The sequence below is a fragment of the Pituophis catenifer genome, unplaced genomic scaffold, assembly GCF_029215685.1.
Source record: "Pituophis catenifer annectens isolate HBS135680 unplaced genomic scaffold, rPitCat1.0.hap2 SCAF_10, whole genome shotgun sequence".
Lineage (NCBI taxonomy): Eukaryota > Metazoa > Chordata > Lepidosauria > Squamata > Colubridae > Pituophis > Pituophis catenifer.
The window spans coordinates 19,622,540-19,644,897 of NW_027256890.1; the positions used below are offsets into that span (position 1 = coordinate 19,622,540).

At 49.1% G+C, this 22,358-nt stretch overlaps 2 protein-coding genes across 2 annotated transcripts in view; both read right to left on the reverse strand.

Annotated features, from left to right (window-relative positions):
• Positions 1–1,220: 1,220 nt before the first annotated feature.
• Positions 1,221–12,194, reverse strand: PMVK (phosphomevalonate kinase). Its single transcript, XM_070950296.1, is given in 6 exon segments — positions 1,221–2,870; positions 3,648–3,777; positions 4,371–4,523; positions 4,941–5,004; positions 12,008–12,122; positions 12,125–12,194. Coding segments are annotated over 6 exon segments (669 nt in total). The 3' UTR covers positions 1,221–2,733.
• Positions 12,195–13,674: 1,480 nt separating this feature from the next.
• PBXIP1 (PBX homeobox interacting protein 1) overlaps positions 13,675–22,358 on the reverse strand; it is a 16,657-nt gene continuing 7,973 nt past the window's right edge. Inside the window, exons 5-11 of the mRNA XM_070950291.1 lie at positions 22,003–22,141; positions 20,412–20,657; positions 19,726–19,749; positions 19,286–19,356; positions 18,216–18,374; positions 16,333–17,339; positions 13,675–14,847 (exon numbers count right to left, since the gene is read on the reverse strand). Coding sequence (XP_070806392.1) covers positions 14,787–14,847; positions 16,333–17,339; positions 18,216–18,374; positions 19,286–19,356; positions 19,726–19,749; positions 20,412–20,657; positions 22,003–22,141 — 1,707 coding nt within the window. The 3' untranslated portion in view covers positions 13,675–14,786. The remainder of the gene's footprint in view (positions 14,848–16,332; positions 17,340–18,215; positions 18,375–19,285; positions 19,357–19,725; positions 19,750–20,411; positions 20,658–22,002; positions 22,142–22,358) is intronic.

The following is a 22,358-nucleotide window of genomic DNA, read 5'->3' on the forward strand; positions in this document are numbered from 1 at the left end:
AAAAACAAACTCCAGTGATGGAGAAGGAAGGAAGGAAGGATCCCAAGTGTCTGCAACCTCCTCCCAAGCAAACCCACCGCCTCTCAACTTCGGAAAGAGGTCTGGGGAAGCGGAGGGCCAAACCCACCGAGGTTAAAGTCCCTTCCCCAAAGCTGCCCCTCTAGGAATGCACCTGTGCGCTCTCCGCCAGCACCAAGGGATTCGTAGTCTCCTTGCTTTCTCTGTGTGCCCCCCACCCAACCCAAGGTGTGTGTGTATCTGCTTCATTCACTCGGCTGGGGAAAGGCCCCACCTCCCGCCCCGCCAGTTAACCCCCCGCCCAGTGGAGTTAATTACCCCCAGGAGAGAGAGTTTTGGAATGGAGTCCCTTTTAAAAGGACATTGCAGGCTGGCGGGCATTTCTGTCGCTTGGCCTGAGGTTGGGGACATGGGAACCAATCAGGAAGGACTTAAGGCCGCCGGACAAAAGTACAGATTGACTGACGGCTCCCCTTAATGTCCTCAAAGCCTTCAAGATATAAGTGCTGTTCGTAGCACTGATGACGTTACCTAGTTTGGTCATGAAACCAAAGGTGGGTTGCCCCCAGTTCGGACCAGTTCAAAAGAACCGGTAGTAAAATCAGCGGGAGGCCCCGTCCACTGCCCTGGGTGTCATCATCAGTGATCTGCGCATGCCGTCGCGAACCGATAGTAAAGGTAAGTAGAACCCATCCCTGAATGAAACGTCTGCCAGAAAACCAGAGAGAGCACCAAGGACCCCACACTCCTCCTTCCCTTCCTACCTCACTCCCTTCAACGCTGATGATGTTACCTAGTTGGGTAATAAGATGTCCGCAAAAAAGCCCAAGCTTAGACAGCATCAAGGACACACACACTTTCTCCTCCCTTCCTCCTCCACTCCGCAAACCTCACTGCCTTCTAGCACTGATGATATTACCTAGCTGGCTCATGAGACGTCCGCAAGAAAACCAAGGAGGAAGAGTAGGAGCACTGAGGGGGTCTTTGGAGCTCTCTGAGCTTGATTGTTTTTTTGCAGACGTTCCAGAAGACAGACCCCCCTCCTCTTAATTGCTCCCCCCTCGTTTGGTAGATAGGATCCGTAGCTAGCAAACACCTTCACACCACCTTAGTTTCCACCCTGCTTTAGTGGCTGCCCTGCTTGCACGAAATTACCTGGATTGGACCCCAGAAGAGGCAATAAAAAAAAGAGAGGCGGGGGCTTTAACCAATGAATGGGCTTTATTGGAACATTTTCCCACCTCCTCCCTACCCGATAGGACGAGAGAGAGAAAAGGCGAGCGTTCTCGTTAGCAATTAATACAGGTATACATAGCAACAGAGGCAGGAAATTAATTGGGGAGGGTCTTGCAAACAGCTGGGAGGATATTTCCCATTCGGAATAAATGCAGCAGCCTCGCAAAACTGCTCCCCTTTTGCAAATTCAGTTTGTGCGCCTTCCGACCTTCCCGGGAGCTGACCTGCTTAGTGGTCAGTTTATTTTAATCCTCCAGGGTTCCTGCGCCACAGTTAAGAAAAACTGGCACCGGAGGGGAATGAAGCGGAGATTAAACTCGAGCGGAAAGGAATGAAGCAGGAATTAAACTAAAACGATTAAACTCGTTTTGCAGCCCCAAGGGGGGGCTGCAAAACACACCTTTTCCAGGTGCCTTTCAGAGGATTCTTTCAAACGCTTCTCATCCCAATGCAATTTTTCGGGTCTCCCTCCACGTTTTCTGGAACGAAATCCTCCCTCCCTCCAATGGCAGAAGAGCATTTTGCCGGAGGAGAAATTGGCCAAGGGGGATTTGGGGAGGAACGAAGGAAGGAAACAAAGAGAAAGAAAAGGAGGAGGAAAACCGGAATGAGAGACGGAGAGCTTTTCGAGAATAAGGCACGACAATGTGGTTTCTTCCCCACCTGTTGGGGGAGCCGTTGGGTTTTCTAACCGCAGAGGACCGTAGCATTGGGAATATTTCCATTCCTAGTGGGAAACTGGGAATATTTCCATTCCCAGTGGGAGATCTCTGGGGGAAAAAAATGGAATTTTCCACCCCACCGTCCGTGGGTGTTTCCCCCATCACCAATGAGATTCTTTCTTGTTTTTCCCCATAGATCAAATCAGGAGGAAAAAACTTGCATCAAACTCAACCTAAACGGAATGGCAAAAATCAGGAATTTTTTTCCCCCTGCTTTGGAAAGCTGCAAAAGCTAGGGTGAAAAAGCTGGGCTTGCTCTGCCCCCTAGAGGTGGGAAACAGTATTGTCCTCATCTCAAATGAGAGGAGGGGGATGCAAAGAACAAGAGGTACCCCCATTATCCCTTCCACCAATGGGGTTGGGGGAGGGCGGGGAGAGGAATCGAGACCTATCAAAAGGTGGGAATTTAATCTTCCTCCTGAGATACCTGCAGGGTGGTAAAAGCAGGCGGCCCTGTTGAGATGGAGGAAGATAGAGAGAGAGAGAGAGAGAGAGAGTGAGACAGAGAGAAGAAAAACCGGAACTGGATTATGGCAATTTCTGGAATGGAGTCTCCATTCCAGGAAGGAAACTGTACAGCAAAGTTTAATGTGATGGTTCCTTGCCTGGAGTCTCCTTTTTTGGGAAGGAGGACCTCCTCCTCCAACGTCTTCACCCCTCTTTGGTCCTTCAGCTAAGAGCCCCAGCCTGAGCCCCCTCCCCAAAAGAGCTACAGGGGGAGAGAGAGAAAGAGAGAGACGGGGAAAGCCAGCCGTTCCTAAAGTTTGGTCTGGATAAACTGGAGCAATTTCTCCAGCTGGGCATCCAAGGACAGCTGGTCTCCGTCGTTGGTGACCACCCAATCGTAGGGGACGCCTTGGTCTAACCCGCACTCGGATTCCGCGTCGTCAATTCCTGGGAAGCGGAGAAAGAGACGGGACGGGAAAAAAAGAAGAGATTTAGCGTCAGATTCTTCGAGTCAAATTGAAAACCCGGTGGCTTTTGCAAACGGACAGAGACACACAAGAGACACATTGGAAGAGGTCGCCCTTGAATTTCTTAAGGACTAGAAACTTAGCATCCACAAATTAAAGATTTTGGGACTCGAAGACTGATAACGCTTTACCTGATTAAATCTCCCGGAAACTCTGATCTTTTACTGAAACTCCTACACTGAAAAATTCTGCACCGGAGATAAATTCCTTGGGTGTCACTTGGCCAAATAAAATATTCTATTCTTATTCTTACTATATTCTAATTCTAATTAATTCTATTTTCTATTCTATTCTGTTTTGTTCCGTGTCTATTCTCTATTCTCCTCTCCTCCTCTAAATTATAAATTCTATATTTCTATGCTATTCTATATTCTCTTCTCTTCTGCAATATTTATTCTATTCTATTTTATTCTATCTTCCAATATCTATTCTATTCTATTTTCTATTCTATTCTATATTTCATTTCTATTCCATATTTCTATTCTCTATATTCTACACTATTTTATATTCTCTCTTCTATATATTCTATATTATTCTCTATTCTGTACTATTAACTTCTTCTCTTCTATTTTCTATATAGAATGGAAAATATTCTATTCTACATTCTGATTTTGTTCTATACTAGCTACATAGAAGGAGAGCAGTTTTTTCCATCCTTCCATGTACACCCAAACACATTCAGACAAGCTCATTTTACCTTCCACAAACACCCAGTTCCGTCTTCTCCGGGTCTCCTCCGTGGCAATTACCCGCACGACTTGAACGAGGTCCCCGTACACATCACGGAACCATTCCACGTCCGAGGAACGCCGGGTGTCACTCACGATCTGCGTTGGCAAAGGATCAAGAGAGGAGAAAAAGAAAATGAACCCTTGGGGACTCGAGTTCGAATTCTGGCCATCTGCTCCTCCCCCGTTGTTAAACCGATTAGCTCCGTCTGCCCCACCCCACCAAAGACCAAGATGGGTGTTGGGAGTTGGTCCAGAAGACAACTACGGGCAGGCCCCGACTTATGATGATTCACTGAGTGACCGTTTGAAGTTATGGAGCTGAAAAAAAGGGACTTAGGATGGGTTTTTTCACACTTATGACAATCGCAGAACACCTGTTGGCCACGCGATCAAAATTAAAGACGTTTGGCAACTGGCTCGTATTTACGACAATTGCAGTGTCCCTCCCCAGGGTGGGGTCACGCGATCCCCGTTTTGCGACCTTCCTACAAGCCAAGTCAACGGGGAAGATGGACTCCCTGAATGACCGTGGGACTAGCTTAACAGTTTGCCGTGATTCGCTTTACAACGGTCGCAGGAAAGGTGGTAGAACGGAGCTAATAAACTCGCTTAAAAACTGCCTTGCTTAATGACTCTGGCCTCAATGGTGGTCATGTCGGGGTCTACCTGTCTATTCCCCCTGGCCTTACCCAGATGGGTTGCGTCACGCCTTCCACCACAATGCGGCAAAAGAAACCGGGATCGCTCTGGCGTCGTTCTTCCCCCCAACGGATCATGTCTTCCCGATAAAGTTCCTTGTAATCGGAGGCGTCTAAAAGCCGCTGGAAATCCAGGCCATGTTCCTGCGTGCAAAAAAAATCCTCAACGTTTCCTCTGCAATTCTCCAAATTCAACTGCCTAAAATTCCCCCCCAAAAAAGGTCCTCACCGCGGCGGAACTCACCACCACATGAAAACCCTTAAAGTGAGAACAGACAAATCGCTCCATTCCAGGGAGCATAAATGTCTCTTTTTATTCTATTTTTTTTTTTAATATACCAAGAATATATACAGGTTTTGTAAAAAAAAAACCCTCAAAATATTGCACTCAAATAAATTGAGATTCTACCCTCCCAAAAAACCAAACAACAAAAAAATGCTTCAAACTAAACTTACCTATTGAATCATCATTTCATGCTCAAATAAAATCAGATTTGACCCAAAATCCCCAGATGGGTTTTTTAAAAAAGGCAAAATAAATCAGTTTTAAATCAAAATTACCTTTGCGTACTGCTCTTTCAGAGGCCCGGATAAGCGGAGAATGGTGCAAACATCCAACCCCAACCTGCCAGCAAAAAGACAAGAAAAGGGAGGTCAGAAGTCAACCGATTCAGAATAGAGCCTCTCTAGCCAGCAGCAGTCTACCTCCCAATGCCCAAAAACAGAGGCCGAACAATCCTCAAACTCTGGAAAGATGCTGGAAGTTGGGAACTGTTCTGTCCGATTGCCCATGGATGTGTGTGTGTTTTCTGCCCTGTTTAGCTAGGAAAGAGAGTGATAGAGCTTCCAGAGACAGGAGTAGTTTACCACCCCAATTATATCCACAAGGGCTCCAGGTTTTTTTTGTCTTCCCCTGCCCAGTTAAGGCATTGAACCACCTCCACCCCTCAACTGACATATCTACAGATTTCAGCTAAAAAGAACTGGATTCTAAATTAAATTTAGATCTGCCGGAGTAGAGATCAAATTTAACCTGGATTTTAATTTAATCTAATGGGTTGGACACTCACCTCGTCTGCCGAAAGCCACTTCACCGGAACCGAAGACATCCAGCTCTGCATATCTCCTCGATGGAGCCCTGTGTGGCCCACGCTACCGTCGTGGCCCCGCTTCTCGTGGAGTTGACTGTCACTCGCCGAGGCAACGGAAGAGCCCAAAGTTCATACGATTTGGCGATGGATGTGTTGCAGCCCTCCAGCAGATATGGCATCAGATTCGGACACTGAGGAGGTTGGGGAGGATCCTGGGCCAGTCCTGGAGTCTGGAGAAGGCTCGGACAAGGGCTCTGCGTCGGAGGCAGAGAGGGCACCAGGGCCCTATGCCAGTTATCAGCTGCCTTTGGAGTCAGACATCAGTGAGGCAGATGAACAGCTGGAGCCTGTTCCCAGTATGCGCGTGCACAGAGTTGCCAGACGAAGGGAACAGCTAAGGAACAAGGGGCGACTCAGGAGTAAAGCCACAGGTGGACGGTGAATGGCTCCCCCCAGAGGGAATAAAAGAGGAGCGAAAGGGGAGCGGAGTTTGCAGGAGACAATTAGTTCATTCCTGCATTCTTGCCAAGCATTGTGGCGTCTGAAAGATATCGGCCTGGCCACTCGCCAAGCCTGATAAAGGTCAGTAATGATGAAGTATCTTCTATAGGAGAAGAAAGTCTTCGCTGGTAGGTAATTCTCAGGTGGGATACTGGTGCGCTGTCGGAGGCTTTAAGTTAGTTGTCCCTCTGAGGAAGCTGCGCACAATAGGGTGCCGTGCGAGGGACTCCAGCTCCCCGCAAGATAACACGAAGACAAGACGGCCACTTGTCTGCGTATCGTATCGGGCGATAGGCCCTTCTCTAGTCCGGCCTGTAGGAAGTCCAGAATTCAGGCCAATGATACTGAGAGGGGATCAAGAGAGGCTTTGTTGCACGAGACAGAAGGTTCTCCAGGTGGAATCGTAAATCCTGCTCATAGATAGCCTCCTAGAGCCGTGGTGGTGAACCTGTGGCAAATGAGCCACAGCTGGCATGGAGAGCCCTTTCTGCGGGCACGCACCTCCCACCGGCCAGCTGATTTTCAGGATGGGGGGGCATGTGGGAGACATGTGTGCATGCATAGGGGTCGCGTGTGCATGCTAGAGGGACACGCGGAGGGGGGGTGTGGTCCTAAGAAGCAGCAGGTTTTTAAAGTAGCTTTAATCAAAATGCTGTTAAAATGCTATACAAGCCTCAAGGGAGCTAATAGAGGTAAATCCTAGAGAGGCAGAAAATGCATCACCTAACAATGGAAGTGAATGCTAACGAGGAATAAAGCTGCATACAAGGCAGACATAACACCTGTAACAGCAGGGACGGCTGCTAGCCCCCTCCCCCGACGGCCTGTTTTTGGTCCCAGGAGGTTGCAGGGAGTCCTGCTAGGCCCAAAGCTAGCTGGCGGGGGGGGGGGGAGGAGTTCAGCCCCTCTCCCAAAACCCGTTTTTGGTCCCAGGAGGCTGCAGGGAAGCCTGCTAGGCCCAAAACAGGGTATGGGGGGAATGCGGTGCCCAAAACAGGTCCGCCTGTACATTGGATGTTCCCGTGTTATCTTCTGCGCGCAGGGGTAGAAGATCCCGTTCTGCCCTCTGACCGCCTTCTCTCCCGGGGGTCCTGGGGTGGCTGCTCTCTTGGCCGTTGATATGAGTCTTGGTGGCTACGTCGTCTGTCAGGAGAAGTACGTGGTGGCTGGAGATGATGATCTGGAGGCCTAGGTGGGCTGCTGTTAGCTCTAACTGGTTGAACTTGTTTCATATGTCCTCCTGTGAACACTAGCCTTGTGCCATCTGGGTCTCCCTGTGGGCTCCGCAGCTGAACAAACTGGTGTCCGTAGTCATAGCGAACTGGTTCGGTTTCTTGAGCGTACATCCCCTGGTTATGGCCGCTGACATCCATCACTGGAGGTCTTCTGATGGGATCCGGACTCCGGTAGTTATATTGCTCCGGCCACATTTCTGGTAAGGCAGGAGGAGCCACTGCACGGCCCTGGTATGCAGACGTGTCCAGGGAAGGATGGCGATAGACGACACCACCTTGCCTAACATTTGTGAGAGGAGGCCTCCTCGGATCCGGTTCGCCAGAGTTCTGATGCTGCCCTGGCGGTCCTGGGGCAGGGAGACTGTGCCTGTTGTCCTGTCTATATGTGCTCCTAGGCGAAGTACTCTGTCGGTAGGCGAGAACTAGGTCTCGTTGTAGTTGACTGAGAATCCGTGCTATTGAAGGATCTGTAATCTGAAGCTGAGATCTTCTGTTGGCCGGAGGTGGGTGGTTTGGATCAATATGTCGCTCAGGTAGCGTTGGACGCGGATAGGAATAGTCCTGAGGTGAGCCAAGAGCATTGCTAGGATCTGCGAGAATGTTCTGGGTGCTGAAGACAGGCTGAACGGGAGGGGTCTGTACTGGTAACGGTGGTTCATGTACCAAAACAATAGGAATCGCTGGTGAGCCGGCAATATAGGGAGGTGTCGGTAGGCTTCCGTCAGACCTATTGACATCAGGATGTCGCCCTCCCGGATGCTCTCCAGTATGGACTGGAGGGGCTGCAGTTTGATGCTCTTGCTTACTAGATGCTTGTTGAGTCTTTGTAGGTCGAGAATCGCTTGAATGGTGGCTTGAATGTCTGACAGGTGTACCAGTGCTGCTTCTGCGAGGGCTCTTCTTGTCCCGGGGCAGCGAATCATGAGCCTTGGGAGTTTCGGGAGAAAATCGAGAGCGACGCCTAGTCCGACGGTGTTCAGAACCATTGGTGTCCTCAACTTTGGATCTGCGGTCGTTTCCTCCCACTGAGCCACGAACAGACTTAGACGGCTGACTTCCTTTGCCTTGAAATGACTGTTTGGACTGGTACTGCTGCCTGTTACTCCCTCTGTTGCCGGGCCTATCGGATTGGCGATCCTGATGCTGGACGTATCTCCCCTGTGGCTGTGAAAAGTTGTGTGCGGTGTCCGCTGCTCTGACGGAAGTCTTCTGAGACCGCCTATCGGATTGGCGATCCTGAGGTTGGAAGTATCTCCCCTGTGGTTGTGAGAAGTCACGTGCGGTGTCCGCTGCTGTGAAGGAAGGATTCTGAGACCGCCTATTGGATTGGCGATCCTGAGGCTGCAAGTATGCCCCCTGTCGTTGTGAGAAGTCCTGTGCGGTGTCCGCTGCTGTGAAGGAAGGATTCTGAGACTGCCTATTGGATTGGCGATCCTGAGGCTGGAAGTAGGCCCCCTGTGGTTGTGAGAAGTCCTGTGTGGTGTCGGCTGCTCTGAAGGAAAGATTCTGAATCTGTTTGGGGATAGAGCGTAGGACTTTCTTTTTGTCTTTGGTCTCTATGAGCACAGGCTCTAACGCCTCTCCGAATAGGTTGCCCCCTTTGAAGGGGGCTGTGGCCAACTTCCACTTGAACTTCATGTTTGCATGCCAGTGACGGAGCCACAGCAGTCGTCGGGCGGTCACAGAAGAGAAGATGGACCTGGAAGCGAACTTGGCCGAGTTCAGTGTGGCATCGGCAGAGTATTCTGCTGCCATTACCAGGTTGTTGAGGGCTTGGTGAGCTTGGAGGTCGGTGGCTGGGATTCTGGCTTGCATCTCTTTGAGCCAGAGCACGGAAGTTCTGTTGAAGAAGGAAGCCGCCGTAGCTGCCTTAACCGCCCAAGCAGCTGCATTATAGGCTTTGCGGAGCGTCAGCTCAGCTTTCCTGTCTTGTGGATTCAAAGCAGTGTTCGGGTCATTGGAGATCTCGTCGGGGGAGGCTAAGGCCACCACGGGCTCGTCGATGGTTGGCATTTCTAAGGCCGCTGTGAGGTTCGGGGCCACATTGTAGAGCCGCTTTTCATTCGGGTTCAGGCCTGGATTTTCCCCTGGTTGGACCCATTGTCGCTGGACAGCATCCAGGAACAATTTTGGGGAGGGGATCTCCTCTTTATCTGTGGTGGGCTCTGAGAACACTAGACTATTGGGGTCAGATAAGCCCAAGGCCGGATCTGAGTTGGCTGGATCCTCTCCAATCTGAGCCGTGGCCTTCGCTCTGTGGAGAAGCGTCTTAAACAAGGCAGGGCGGAAGAGCCCTTTGAAGTCCAGGAGGTCCGTAGTCCCTCCTTTGTCCTCAAACAGCATCGACACTTGATGTTCCTCATCGTCCAAGAGGGATTCTTGGCTGTGCATGGAAGGGGCAGGGGAAAGGGGCCTGGGAAGAGCAGCTACGTCCCTGGGATTATCGGGTGCAGGAGGCTGGCCCTCGTGTGGAGTGTGGTCAGAGGCCGCCGGCTGGTTTTGTTGTATTCCTGCGGCAATGCCCCGAGCAATGGCCTCCGAAATCATTAGTCTCATTCGCGGGGTAATTTGTGGCTGCTTCGTTTCCTTTGGGAGGGACTTTTCGGGCTCCTGCGTCTCCTTTGGGCGAAGTCCCGCCACTGCAGGAGTGGAGGTAGCCTCTGGGGTAATCTTTGCCCTTTTAGCAGCCGGCTCCTCCCAAGGAGTTTCCGGTGGGAGATTCGAAACCGAAGGGAGGGACGAAAGCTCATCCTGTTCTATCATTGGAAGCGGCGGGTCAGAAAGTGGCTCTCCGGCGCCATCCGGTGACTGCACTGGGCTAGCCGTCTGACCAACCTCCTTTGTTAGAGGTTGCAAGGGCTGGGGCTGAGAGGCCTGGGAATGTTTAGGTTCGTCCACCAGGGGGCTCTCTTGCCCGCCTTGCTCCCCCCTCCCCCCCTTCTGCCTTAGCCGCTGCTTCTTCTTCCCCGCCCAAGGCCTTTTGCTCCTCCTCCTCCTCCTCCTCCTTTGCCTTAGGGGCCCTTCTGGAGGAGGGGAGGGCCTTTGCCCTGATCCTGGCCGCGGCCCTCGTGGTCACCGTTTTGGGGGTGGCGGGGCCTTTCTTGGGCCCCCGGGGCTTCGGGGCTGGCGGGTTCAGTCCTTCCCCACTCACGGTTTCCTCGTGGCCGTCTGCTGCCTCGGGAGGCTCCATTGTCCCGGGCTCCGGGTCCCTCGGGGAGGCGGATGGCTCTGGATTGGCGGCGCCCACGAGAGTCTGCACCGGAGCCTCCCCGGGCAGTGACTCCAGGCCCCTCCGCAGGCCTGCAGGAAGGGCAAGCGAGGCCTGGGCTCTAGGAGCCGCAGAAGGGCGGCCTGCAGGAATTGGGGGGCTGTTTTTTTTCTTCTTTCCTTCTTAATCTCCTCCTGGCGCCGGGATGATGGGAGCGCAGGAAACGCGCCTGCCGCGCTGGAGACTCAGTGGGAAAATGGAGAAGGGGAGCCGAGGGGGCGGGGCTACCAGGCTTTGAGTGACTCAGCCCCGGAGAGCAGGAAGGCGGAGTTAACCCCTTCCTTGCCTTGGCCTTCCCTCTCGCGGCGCGCTCCGGAGGAAGAGAAGAGGAGGAGAAGGGTTGGGAGGGGCCCGGGAGGTCACCTAGTCCAACCCCCTGGACCGTTTCAGACCAAGGGCTGTCCAGTCTCTCTCTCTCTCTCTCATTTAAAAAAAAGCTTCTTAAAAAACCTCCACTGATAGAGAAGGAAGGGAGGGAGGAAAGGAAGGGAGGAAAGGAAAGGAAAGGAAAGGAAAGGAAAGGAAAGGAAAGGAAAGGAAAGGAAAGGAAAGGAAAGGAAAGAAGGAAGGAAAGGAAGGAAGGACGAAAAGAAGGAAAGGGAGGAAGGAAAGGAAGGAAGGAAGGAAGGGAAAGGAAAGGAAGGAAGGAAGGAAGGAAAGGAAGGAAGGAAGGAGAGTAGATAGATAAATAGGTGGATGGGGAGGAAGGGAGGAAGGATGGAAGGGAAGGAAGGAAGGAAGGAAGGAAGGAAGGAAGGAAGGAAGGAAGGAAGGAAGGAAGGAGACTAGATAGATAAATAGGTGGATGGGGAGGAAGGAAGGGAGGGAGGGAAGGTGGATGGATGGATGGAAGGAAGGAAAGGAAGGAAGGAGACAAGATAGATAAATAGGTGGATGGGGAGGAAGGAAGGAAGGAAGGGAAAGGAAAGGAAGGAAGGAAGGAAGGAAAGGAAGGAAGGAAGGAGAGTAGATAGATAAATAGGTGGATGGGGAGGAAGGGAGGAAGGATGGAAGGGAAGGAAGGAAAGGACGAAAAGAAGGAAAGGAAGGAAGGAAGGAAGGAGACAAGATAGATAAATAGGTGGATGGGGAGGAAGGAAGGGAGGGAGGGAAGGTGGATGGATGGAAGGAAAGAAGGAAAGGACGAAAAGAAGGAAAGGAAGGAAGGAAGGAAGGAGACTAGATAGATAAATAGGTGGATGGGGAGGGAGGGAGGGAAGGAAAGGACCTCGGAGGTCTTCTAGTCCAGCCCCTTGCTGAAGCAGGAGACCCTGTGCCATTTCAGACAAATGGCTGTCCAGTCTCTTCTTAAAAGCTTCCAGTGTTGGAGCACCCACGATTTCTGGAGGCAGGCAGTTCCACTGGTTAATTGTTCTCACCGTCACCCACCCCGTCCATCATGCAAACGGCCCGCCCCCTTCCTCCCTAAATGCAATCCTCCCCCCCCCACCTTTTTTTTTTTTTTTTTTTTTTTTGCAGATGCACCCCTGCCTCCTTTTTTTAAAAATTTATTTTTTTTTTTGTTTATTTTACCGGCTTTGGATTTCTTCGGCCACGAAATCTTTGCCCGATTTCCGTTTCCCGCTGAAAAGGAGCACCAGCTTCGGACACGGCGCCATAGCAGCAACTTTCCCAGCACTTTCTAACCCTCCTCTCCGCACACACAGACACCCCCGCGCTCGCCCGGCCGGATGGTCTCGTCCGGGCCCCAACGTTCCATCCGCGCGCTTCCGCCTCCTTCGCCTCGCACCAATTGGAAACGGCCCGGGCTACGCCGCGCGCAGAGAGGGCGCGACCATTTCGGAGGATAGAGGAGGGGGGGAGCATCGAAGCCGCCCCAGCAGCGTAGGAAGAATGAAATTAACCTGAATCACGGGAGGAGGCGGGGGTAGAGCTGGCTCTGAAGGGGGCGGGGCTTCTTCTTAGCCTCGCCCACGAAGGTTTGGAGACACGCCCACGTGCAAAAGATTTTTCTTCTTTCTCTTCCTTTCCCCTTCCTTTTCTTTTTTTTCCTTTCCTTTTTCTTTTGCTCCTTCCTTCCTTTTTCATTCCTTCCTTCCTTTACTTTCTCATCCTTTCTCCTTCCTCCCTCCCTTTTCTTTCTCTTCCTTTATTTTCTTTCTTTTTCCTTCCTTCCTTTTTCTTTTGGTCTATCCTTCCTTTCCTTCATTTTTCCTTCCTTCCTTTGATTTGCTCCTTCCTTCCATCCATCCATCCTTTCCTTTTTCCTTCCTTTTCTTTTGCTCCTTCCTGCCTTCTTTCCTTCCCAATGCCCTCTCCCTCGCTCCTTCCCTCCTTCCTTTTCTTCTCCTTCCTTCCTTCCCTTCTTCTCCTTCCATCCTTCTTCCTTTTTCATTTCTTTCTTCCTTTCTTTTGCTCCTTCCTTCCTTTTCTTCTCCTCCTTCCACCCTTGCTTTCCTTTTCCATTCCTTCCTTCCTTTTCTTTTACTCCTTCCCTTCTTCTCCTTCCATCCTTCTTCCTTTTTCATCCCTTCCTTCCTTTTCTTCTCCTTCCTCCCTCCCTCCCTTCCACTGGCATTTCTAACCTGTATCTTTCCCTCTTTCCCAACTGTGGGTCCTAAAAAGGAAGCGCTGGACTACACCGCCCATCACGCACAACCAGGGGACGATGGGGATTGTAGCCGACACTCTAGAGATGGGGGGAAATGCGCGGGATATAAAAATACAGCGTCTCCTTTCCGCAGCTTGCAAACCGTCGTCCGACAGCGGGATCCCTTGTAGGTTTTTTTGGACGAAATGCAAAGGATCGTAGATCTACTCCGGGACCGGCACTGGCCAGGTGCCTGGATCGAGTCATCCGGTGGAGCTTCAAGGCTGTTAAGTCCGATGCCAATTTCACCCCTGGTATCCGTAAAACGACACCCGTCCTGCCTCGGAGACAGAATTTGCTACTTCCCCCCGCCCCAAGATCCCTTTATTATGTGATTTATACTGTCGTCTTCTTTTCAGAGCAGAATTCCAAAGCAGCGAAGCAGAGCTGGGACTCTCCGACTTTGCTGACACAACAGCCCTGCAAAGCAGACCAGGCTCGGAGAACCAAGGCCAGCCGCTAAGCTTCCCTTTAGCTGCCGATAAACTCAAAGACACCCTCCCCGCTATCTCATCCCTGCCTCTACGGAGCGAGCCCACTACCCTTTTATTCAAGGATTCAAGGAATTATTATTTATTTATTTTTTTGGTTCTAAATCAGTGCTTTTTATTGGCTGTCGGACACACAGTGCGATATAACCAGACGAGATTCGAGGGGGGGAATTAGTGCGCGTGGAAGTCGTGCGGAGAGAAAAAGTGGGCAGCTCCGTGGCATCTAAATCCCTTGAAGCTGGGGTGGGAAGGAGAGGGAAGGATTTGGGGGATCTTTGATCCCATTAAAACAAAATGTGCAGGACCTTTATTGTGTGGCTAAACCCACAAAGGAGACAATGGTAGCGTTGTGTGAAGCAAAGCTGGATCGTCTCTCCCCCCCCCCTTTGATTTGGCGAGGTGCTGCCCGCCCTGATCGGCTTAAAAGTTGTAAGCAAGAAAGGGGAACCTCAAGATTTAAGCCAATTTGAAGATCAAGATCAAGTGGGTGGGGTTTCTTTTTTTGGGAGGAAGGAAGAAAGGAAGAAGGGACGAGGCCAGAGAAATGTGCGTGCGGAAGGGCAGAGGGGAATATTTTTCTTTTCGGCAGTCCTCGACTTACGACAGTTCGTTTAGCGACTGAAGTTGCGACGGCCGTTTGAGGACCGTTTTTCACACTTAACAAGATCTTTGTAGCATCCCCGGAGGTCACGGGATCGAACTTTCAGACGTTTGGCAAACGACTCGTACTTAATGATGGTCGCTGGGTGGTCCCCTTTTTGCGACCGTTCTGACAAGCGGGGGGGCGGGAAGCCGGATTCACTTAACAACCCTGTTACTAATTTAACAAACTGTGGCAATTTGCTTAACGACAGTGGCAAGGAAGGTAGGCAAAATGGGGGGGGGGATGGCGGCAAAACTCACTCCACCGATGTCTCGCTGAACGACAGAAATGGTGGTCGTAAGTCGAGGACTTCCGGTGTTTCACCCCCACCCCCCCAAAAAAAAACGGATCGAGGAAAGGAGAGCTCGGATACATCAGCTAAATAACTCACTGGGCGTTACTCCCGGATGTGTAAGATGGAATATGGAGTTCGAAGAGTGAGGGGGGGGAGCGGGGAGACGACCCCCACAAAAAAAGAAAATTGGCAAGGAAATTAAGAAGGTTCTTCCCTTGAGACTTTCACCAATGTCCATACGATGACCCTCGTCACGCCGGTCGAGAGGCGGGCTAACCGTACGCCCGGTTCTTAGGATGGTTTCTCTCTTTGGCTCCGTCTCCCCGAGTGGATCTGCAAGAAAGGGACCGGGTTATCACTCCACGAGGGATCTCCGGGGATCACGCGAGATTTTTAGGAGATCGCGAGGGGCCAGGAACGAGTTTCGAAAACTCTACATTTGCCCAAAATTGGAAAAAGCGAAGAGATTCCCTACGAACGAGAATGTGATGAAGGAAATATTAGAATGTGCAGAAACGAATAGATTAACGCTTGCCGTTAAAAGAAAAGGAGGATTCCGATTGTTATAGCATATGGGAGTTATTCTATCAAGGGTTAGAGAAGAAATATGAAGATCAGAAAGCAAAAGCAGAGGAGTGAAATATGGAAAATGTTTTCACAAAGTTAAATAAGCGAAGAAGAGGATTGTTATAGCAGTAGGCATGTTAGGTATTAGCATTAAGAATAGGCAAAATATTAAACATGGCTGTAAATTTTAATGGTTACTGCACAAAATATTTATACGCGGAAGACACGGTGTTTAATGAAAGATGGAATGTTTGTATTAAAATTAAAATACAAATTTTATTTAAAAAAAAAGAAAAAAAGAAACCTCTGGCCTGCACGCAAAGTTTCCCAACGGTGACACCTGTCTTTAAGACGATCCAAATTCTTCCGGCATTAAATTGTGCAAATTTAATATTTAATCTAGGCCCGTTTGGGAGAATTATACTGCTTTTATGAGATTGGGGAAAAAAAGGGGGGGGGGTCTTCTAATGGGGAAATAAATGCAACCCCCTTTTGCAAAAAGCAGAATCAATCCCCCCACCTCCTCAAGTGAGAATGTAGATATTCGAGCTTGCTCAGCTGCCATGAGGACTAGAAACTTAAAACCTTCAAAGCAAGCTTCCTTTTTCACGGGGAAACCCATCGGCACGTTGGACGGGCTTCGCCTCGCACACTACGGTGCGGTGCAGTCCTCGAGTTACGACCACGATTGAGCCCGTTGTTTCTGTTGTTAAGGGAGTCCCCGCCACGGTTTTAAGCCAGTGACGTGGTCGTTAAGTGAGACTGGCTTCCCCGGGGACTTGGCTTGCGCCGGAAGGTTGCGAAAGGAGCTCGCGCGACCCTGGGGGCACTGCAACCGTCGTAAATAGGAGTTAGCTGCCACACGTCCGAATTCTGACCGGGATGCTGCAACAGTCGTTAAGTGTGAATAATGGTCATAAGTCAGTGCACTAAACAAACTGTTGAAAGTTGAGGACTATACTATAGGTACCTATGCTTTTAAGAGAGTGGGGAGAAGGGTATCCTAATAGAGAAATAAATGACCCCCCTCCGAATTAATCTCCCCTTGAGTGACTCCGCTTTTACATATCCGAGCTTGCTCAGCCACCATGAGGACTAGAAACTTAAAAAGTCTTCAAAGCAAGCTTACTTTTCTTCCTGGGAAGGCCATAGGCACGGAGGCGGGGTTCCCCTAAAATACGACAGGGTCTCCCCCACCCTTTTTCTGTCCGCGATGCTTCCTGTCCCCCCCCCCGTCCTCCTCTTCCTCACCTGCGTCCGGGGGCTGCCCCCAGCTCCTTCAGGATGGCGTCTTCGAAATCGTCCACCCCGTCTTCGCTCACCCCCAAATAGCGCGCCAGCTCTTCCAGGGCGTCTTCGGTTTTATCCAAAAAGTCCGCGAAGCCGATCCGCTCGTGGGCGAAAACTCCGTCGCCGCCGAAAAAGCCTTCCAGCACCGGGACCAACTCGCTGGAATATCTCCCCCAGCCCAATCCGGAGAGATAACTCTGGACCAATTTGAGGAAGGGGGCTTTCTGAACGGGAGCCGCCAAACCCTCTCGGTGGGCGCATTCGGCGACCCCAGCACAACCTTGCGGGGCAGGGAAAGGATGCTTGGCTAGCGTCGCCCACAATTCCTGGGGTTCCGTGGGTTTTCTGGCTTTGCGGGATCCCCGCTGGTGGTCTCCTCCTCTCGGGGTCTTCGTTTGGTGTTTCTTGGCGGGATGGGGTCCCTTCTCGTTGGCCACTTTGGGGTCCCCTCCGTCCTGGTGCCGAAATTTCTCCTCCCCTTGGTGTTTCTTCTGCCACGGTTTCGCTTTGCCCTGCCTAGCTTTGGCGCTGTCGTTCCACGGCATCCGAGCATCTTTCTTGGCCTCACTGAGGTCTACCTCCTTGCCCAGCCTTTGCTCCAGGATTTTCAATTCCTCCGAGGGAGTTTTTTGCATCAGCTTTCCCAAATCCTGACGGACCGAACCCAGCAAGGAACGCAGACGATGGAGTTCCTTCTCCTGGAAATCGAGTTTGCCCGGAGGGCGACGAGAGACCGGGTCTTCTCCGGGATGCTGGCGGGATTTGGCATCGGCCGTCGTGTCCAGCTTACGGACTTTTTCCCGAAGAAGCTGGAGTTCACCCCGGGCGGCCGAGAGGGCGGCCGTCTCCTTCCTCAAGGTTTCTGCCAAACGTTGATTTTCCGCAGCCAAATTCTGCTGCAAGGAATCGACAGCCAAGGTCTTATCTTGGGATTTCTGCAGCAAAATCTCGAGTTCTTCTTTCTGGGCCTGTGAAGTGAGCAGTTAAAAAAAAAAAGATCTCACTTTTGCAGTCCAAAACGTTTTACTTTTGCAGTCGAAAAAGTGTTATTTTTGGCAGTCAAAAAGTTTTGATTTTTCCAAGCATGAATATCTAATTTTTGCAGGGAAAAAGGTCTTACTTTTGCGGTAAAATACGGCTCCTTTTGCAATCAGAAAACTCTTACTTTTGCAGTCAAAAAGGTTTTAGTTTTGCAAGCATAAAGATCTTATTTTTGCAGTCAAAAAGGTTTTAGTTTTGCAAGCATAAAGATCTTATTTTTGCAGTCAAAAAGGTTTTAGTTTTGTAGTAAAAATGGTTACTTTTGCAATCAGAAAACTCTTTCTTTTCCAGTCAAAAAGGTTTATTTTGCAGTCCAAACGTTTTTATTTTTGCAATCAAAAAGTTCTTAATCTTCGCAATTACAAAGATCGTATTTTTGCAGGCAATTTTTTTTATTTATTTATTTATTTATTATATTTCTATACTGCCTTGCTCCCGTAGGACTCAAGGCGGTGTACAGTCAAGAAATTTTTGCAGTCTTACCTTTGTGGTTGGAAAGTCCTTATATTTCTAAACCAAAAACGTATTTATTTTTAGCAGGTTTGGTATAAAAACAGTCCCGGGTGGTACGCGTTGAGGCAAAAGATCATCACATTCCAGAAATGAAACCCTCAACGTCTGGTGGGAAGCTGTTCCACTGGTTAATTGTTCCATTGTGGTCATTAAGTGAGTCACCCCTGATTTCACAGCCCTTTTCGGCGCAGAGCAAACCCCTGCAGCCGTTAAGCAAAACTCAGATTCCCCATTGCCAAAGGAGGTCTCTTAATGCCCACCGATTGGGTGAAGAGCCCCCTCCCCATTACCTGAAGTTCAGCCTGCATCAGTCGGATATCCTGATTTTCCTTGGCTAATTTGTCCAGCAAGACTCCCATGGCATCCAAGCTCTTCGGATCCTCGGAAAGACTTTCCTTGCCTGCGCGGAATTGAGGGTCTTTTGCAGAGTCCAGAGAGGGTGACCAGTCCTGGGAAGAGAGGGGTGTGGGGGGGGAGAAAAAATTGGAAAGATGACCTCTTAGCTATGATTATGATGGTTTGACCTGTTCTACCTGGTAGATCTGGAGCCGGAAAGGGAGAAACATGCTGGTTTATGGGCCGTTATGATTCCCCGAAGCTGGACAATCGATATTCTTAGCGGACGGAGGAGTAGTAATCGTTCTATCTCTTTCCAAGACCATGCCGCTAGTCCTCATGGATCTGGTTAGCTCAGGCCTTCTGCAAGACTTGTCAATTTCACTACTAGCAAAGGTTCATCGGATCGCAGAGTTGGAAGCAGCTTCAGCGATCAATTAGACCAGTGTTTCTCAATCTTGGGTACTCTTAAAATGGGTGGACTTCAAATACCATAATCCCACTGCCAGGAGTGAACTTCAACTCCCAGAATCCCACAGCCTGCAATGCTGGCTGGGGAATCCTGGGAGTTGAAGCCCACCCCTCTTAAAGCATACTGGCTTGGGAATTCTGGGAGTCGGAGTCCACCTGTTTTAAAGCATGCTGGCTGTGGGATTCTGGGAGTTGAAGCCCACCCCTCTTAAAGCATACTGGCTTGGGAATTCTGGGAGTCAGAGTCCACTCGTCTAAAAGTCAACAAGATTGAGAAACAGGGATCCAGTCCAACCTTCAACAACGTGCCAGAAATATAATTTACCTTTTTTTTTTAAATGACATCAAGACAGCTGCTTATCTTGTATTATATCCGTATTTCTCTGTTTCCAATCCTTTGCAGAAAAACCTTAAAGGTGATCTTCTCTACAACGTCATTAATCTCCACAGAGCTATCCTGCCTTTCTTTCTGCAGACGGACCATCCCAAATTCTGTTTTAATCCCATTCTTCCAGGATCAGGGATCCACCCGTAACACCATCATTTTCCTTACCTGTCCACCATTGGCAGGATACGGCTCTTCTCCATCAGAACTGAGCCCCAGGTTCAGTATGTCTAAGCCTCCTGAAGGTGGAGGTGGGAGGGAAAAAGTAAATAAAAATAAATAAATACAATTTTTTTAAAATACGGGTCATCCTCAATTTAGGACTGGGATTGACCCTGGAATTATGGTTGCAAATCCTTTCAGTGATTAAGTTGGGGCATCACACAGACGGAGTGGATTTTAAAAAATATTTTGCAGGCATCACTCGGTGAATTCCGCCTTGTGCTCTTAAGGGCAGCGATTCACTTATGAACCGTGGCAGAAAGAGATGGCGACTCGGTTAAAAAAAATCCCCTTTTTTTAAGCAATAGAAATTGGGTTTCCTACTTGTGGCCAAAAGTCAAGATCTACCTGTACAGAAAAGCATGTCAAGATCGTCCCAAACTCACCGTCCTCAGTGTCAAGGAAGACCCCTGGAGAGAGAGAGAGAGACAAAGAATGGTTTAGGAGATAGATAGATAGATAGATAGATAGATAGATAGGTAGGTAGGTAGGTAGGTAGGTAGGTAGGTAGGTAGGTAGGTAGATAGATAGATAGATAGATAGATAGATAGATGATAGATAGATAGATAGATAGATAGATAGATAGATAGATAGGCAGGCAGGCAGGCAGGGAGACAGGCAGACAGATATAGATAGATGATAGACAGACGGACAGGCAGAAGATAGACAGCTAGATAAAGAGACGGATGGATAGATAGATAGATAGATAGATAGATAGATAGATAGATAGGCAGGCAGGCAGACGGACAGACAGGCAGATATAGATAGATGATAGACAGATAGATGGACAGGCAGAAGATAGACAGCTAGATAAAGAGACGGATGGATGGATGGATGGATAGATAGATAGATAGATAGATGGATGGATCGATGGGTGGGTGAGTGGGTGGGTGGATGGATATAGATAAATACATAATAGATAGATAATAGACAGATAGATTGATAAATAGATGATAGACAGATAATGATAGATTAGATAGATGGATGGATGGATGGATAAATAGGGAGGGAGGGAGGGAGATATATGGTAAATAATTTAGAAAATTTAACCTCCACTGTGGTTCTTGCTTACCCAACATGGCCAAGACTCCAAAACCCACAACGGCTAAAACGGCCAGCAGCCACTTCATCCTGGAAAGCCCATCGTCCTCGTCCTCATGAGCTTCCTTAGCTTGGTCGTGGGTCAGCTCCGGCCCCACCTGCTGGACGTCGACGGCACGGCCTTTCCGTCGGCGTAGACCCTCGACGTCGGCTTCTGTGGACGCCGCCTCTTCCCCGATGCGGGAAGAAGAAGCCTTCAGTTCATCTTTGGGGGGACCTACGGGGGACATCATGGAAAAGAGGTCCAGGCTCACACATACGGATATGGTCGCCACAGGTGACCATATAACCAGTGGAACAACTTGCCACCAGAAGTTGTAAATACTCCAACACTGGAAGTTTTTATCCATTTGTCTGAAGTGGTGGAGGGTTTCCTGCCTAAGCAGGAGGATGGACTAGAAGACCTCCAAGGTCCCTTCCACCTCTGTTATTCTATTCTATTCTATTCTATTCTATTCTATTCTATTCTATTCTATTCTATTCTATTCTATTCTATTCTATTCTCTTCTATATTATTCTATTATTTTCTATATTCTTCTATTCTATTCTTTCATTCTTAATTCTATTCTATTCTATTCTATTCTTCTCTATTCTCTTCAATATTATTCTCTTCTATTCTTTCATTCTCTATTCTATTCTATTCTATTCTATTCTATTCTATTCTATTCTATTCTATTCTCTCTTCTCTTCTCTTCTATATTATTCTATTATTTTCTATATTCTTCTATTCTATTCTTTCATTCTCTATTCTATTGTATTCTATTGTATTCTATTGTATTCTATTCTATTCTATTCTATTCTATTCTATTCTTATTCTATTCAGATATTAAATAGCCATTTGTCTCAAGTGGTGGAGGGTTTCCTGCCTAAGCAGGGGGTTGGACTAGAAGACCTCCGAGGTCCCTTCCAACTTTGTTACATTAAATTATACCTGCCTCCCAGCCAATCGAAGAACGCCGTCACTGAGGGAAAAGAAATGTTCAGAATGGCCCAAAATTGTAATTATGAAATTACAATTTAATTTATTTTTTTTTGAAAGTTCCTTTGTTCCCCTGTTCAAGAATGCAGCTTCCCTTTTTTCCAGGGCCCTCAAATATTTGCATTTATTTATTTAAGATATTTACAGGAAAATCCTCGACTTACGACTGCAAGTGGGAACCAAAAATTCCCGTTGGCTAAGCGAGACCGTCGTGAAATTGAATTTCGCCTCGTTTTACGACCTTGCTCGCTGCAGTGATTACGCGAGGAACCACCGTCGTTAAGCAAATCCGGCTTCCCCCTCCCCCACTGTTGACCTGGTTCATCGGAAGGGCTGCGACACTGCGACTGTCATAAAAGTGAATCAGTTGTCTGAATTTTGATGACATGACCATGGGGATGCTGTAAATTACAGTCGTAAGGGTGAAAAAACGGTCGTAAGTCCCTTTTTTCAGTGCCGTTGTAACTTTGGACGGTCACTAAACGAAGTATTGTAAGTCAAGGACTTACCTGCGTTTCTTAGAATTAGGGAGGTCATTTCTCAGCCGGAAAACTGACCCCCTGTTTTGAAAATGTGAAGTCACCTGTTGGGGGTGATTGTGAAGGGAGCGAAAATTCTTCCTCGGTAGGTGAGCTGTCCGTCTTCTTTTCATCCAGCAATAAGAGAGTAGATCCCTGGCTGGGAGGATCTCCGGGAATCAGCTGGTCTTCTGGCTCCTGACTCTGGATGGGAAAAAAGTTGGGAAGTTTGTCCCGACTGACCAGTGATTTTCTTTTTATCTTTTTAGTCTAGGGAGGGATGGAGCAGCCCTGAAAAATTCCCACTTCAGATGGGGAGGGGAGGGGAGGGGAGGAAGGAAGGAAGGAAGGAAGGAAGGAGGGATGGGAATTAGAAGGAAAAGAAAAGGAAGGGAAGGGAAGGAAATTGGATAGGAAAGAA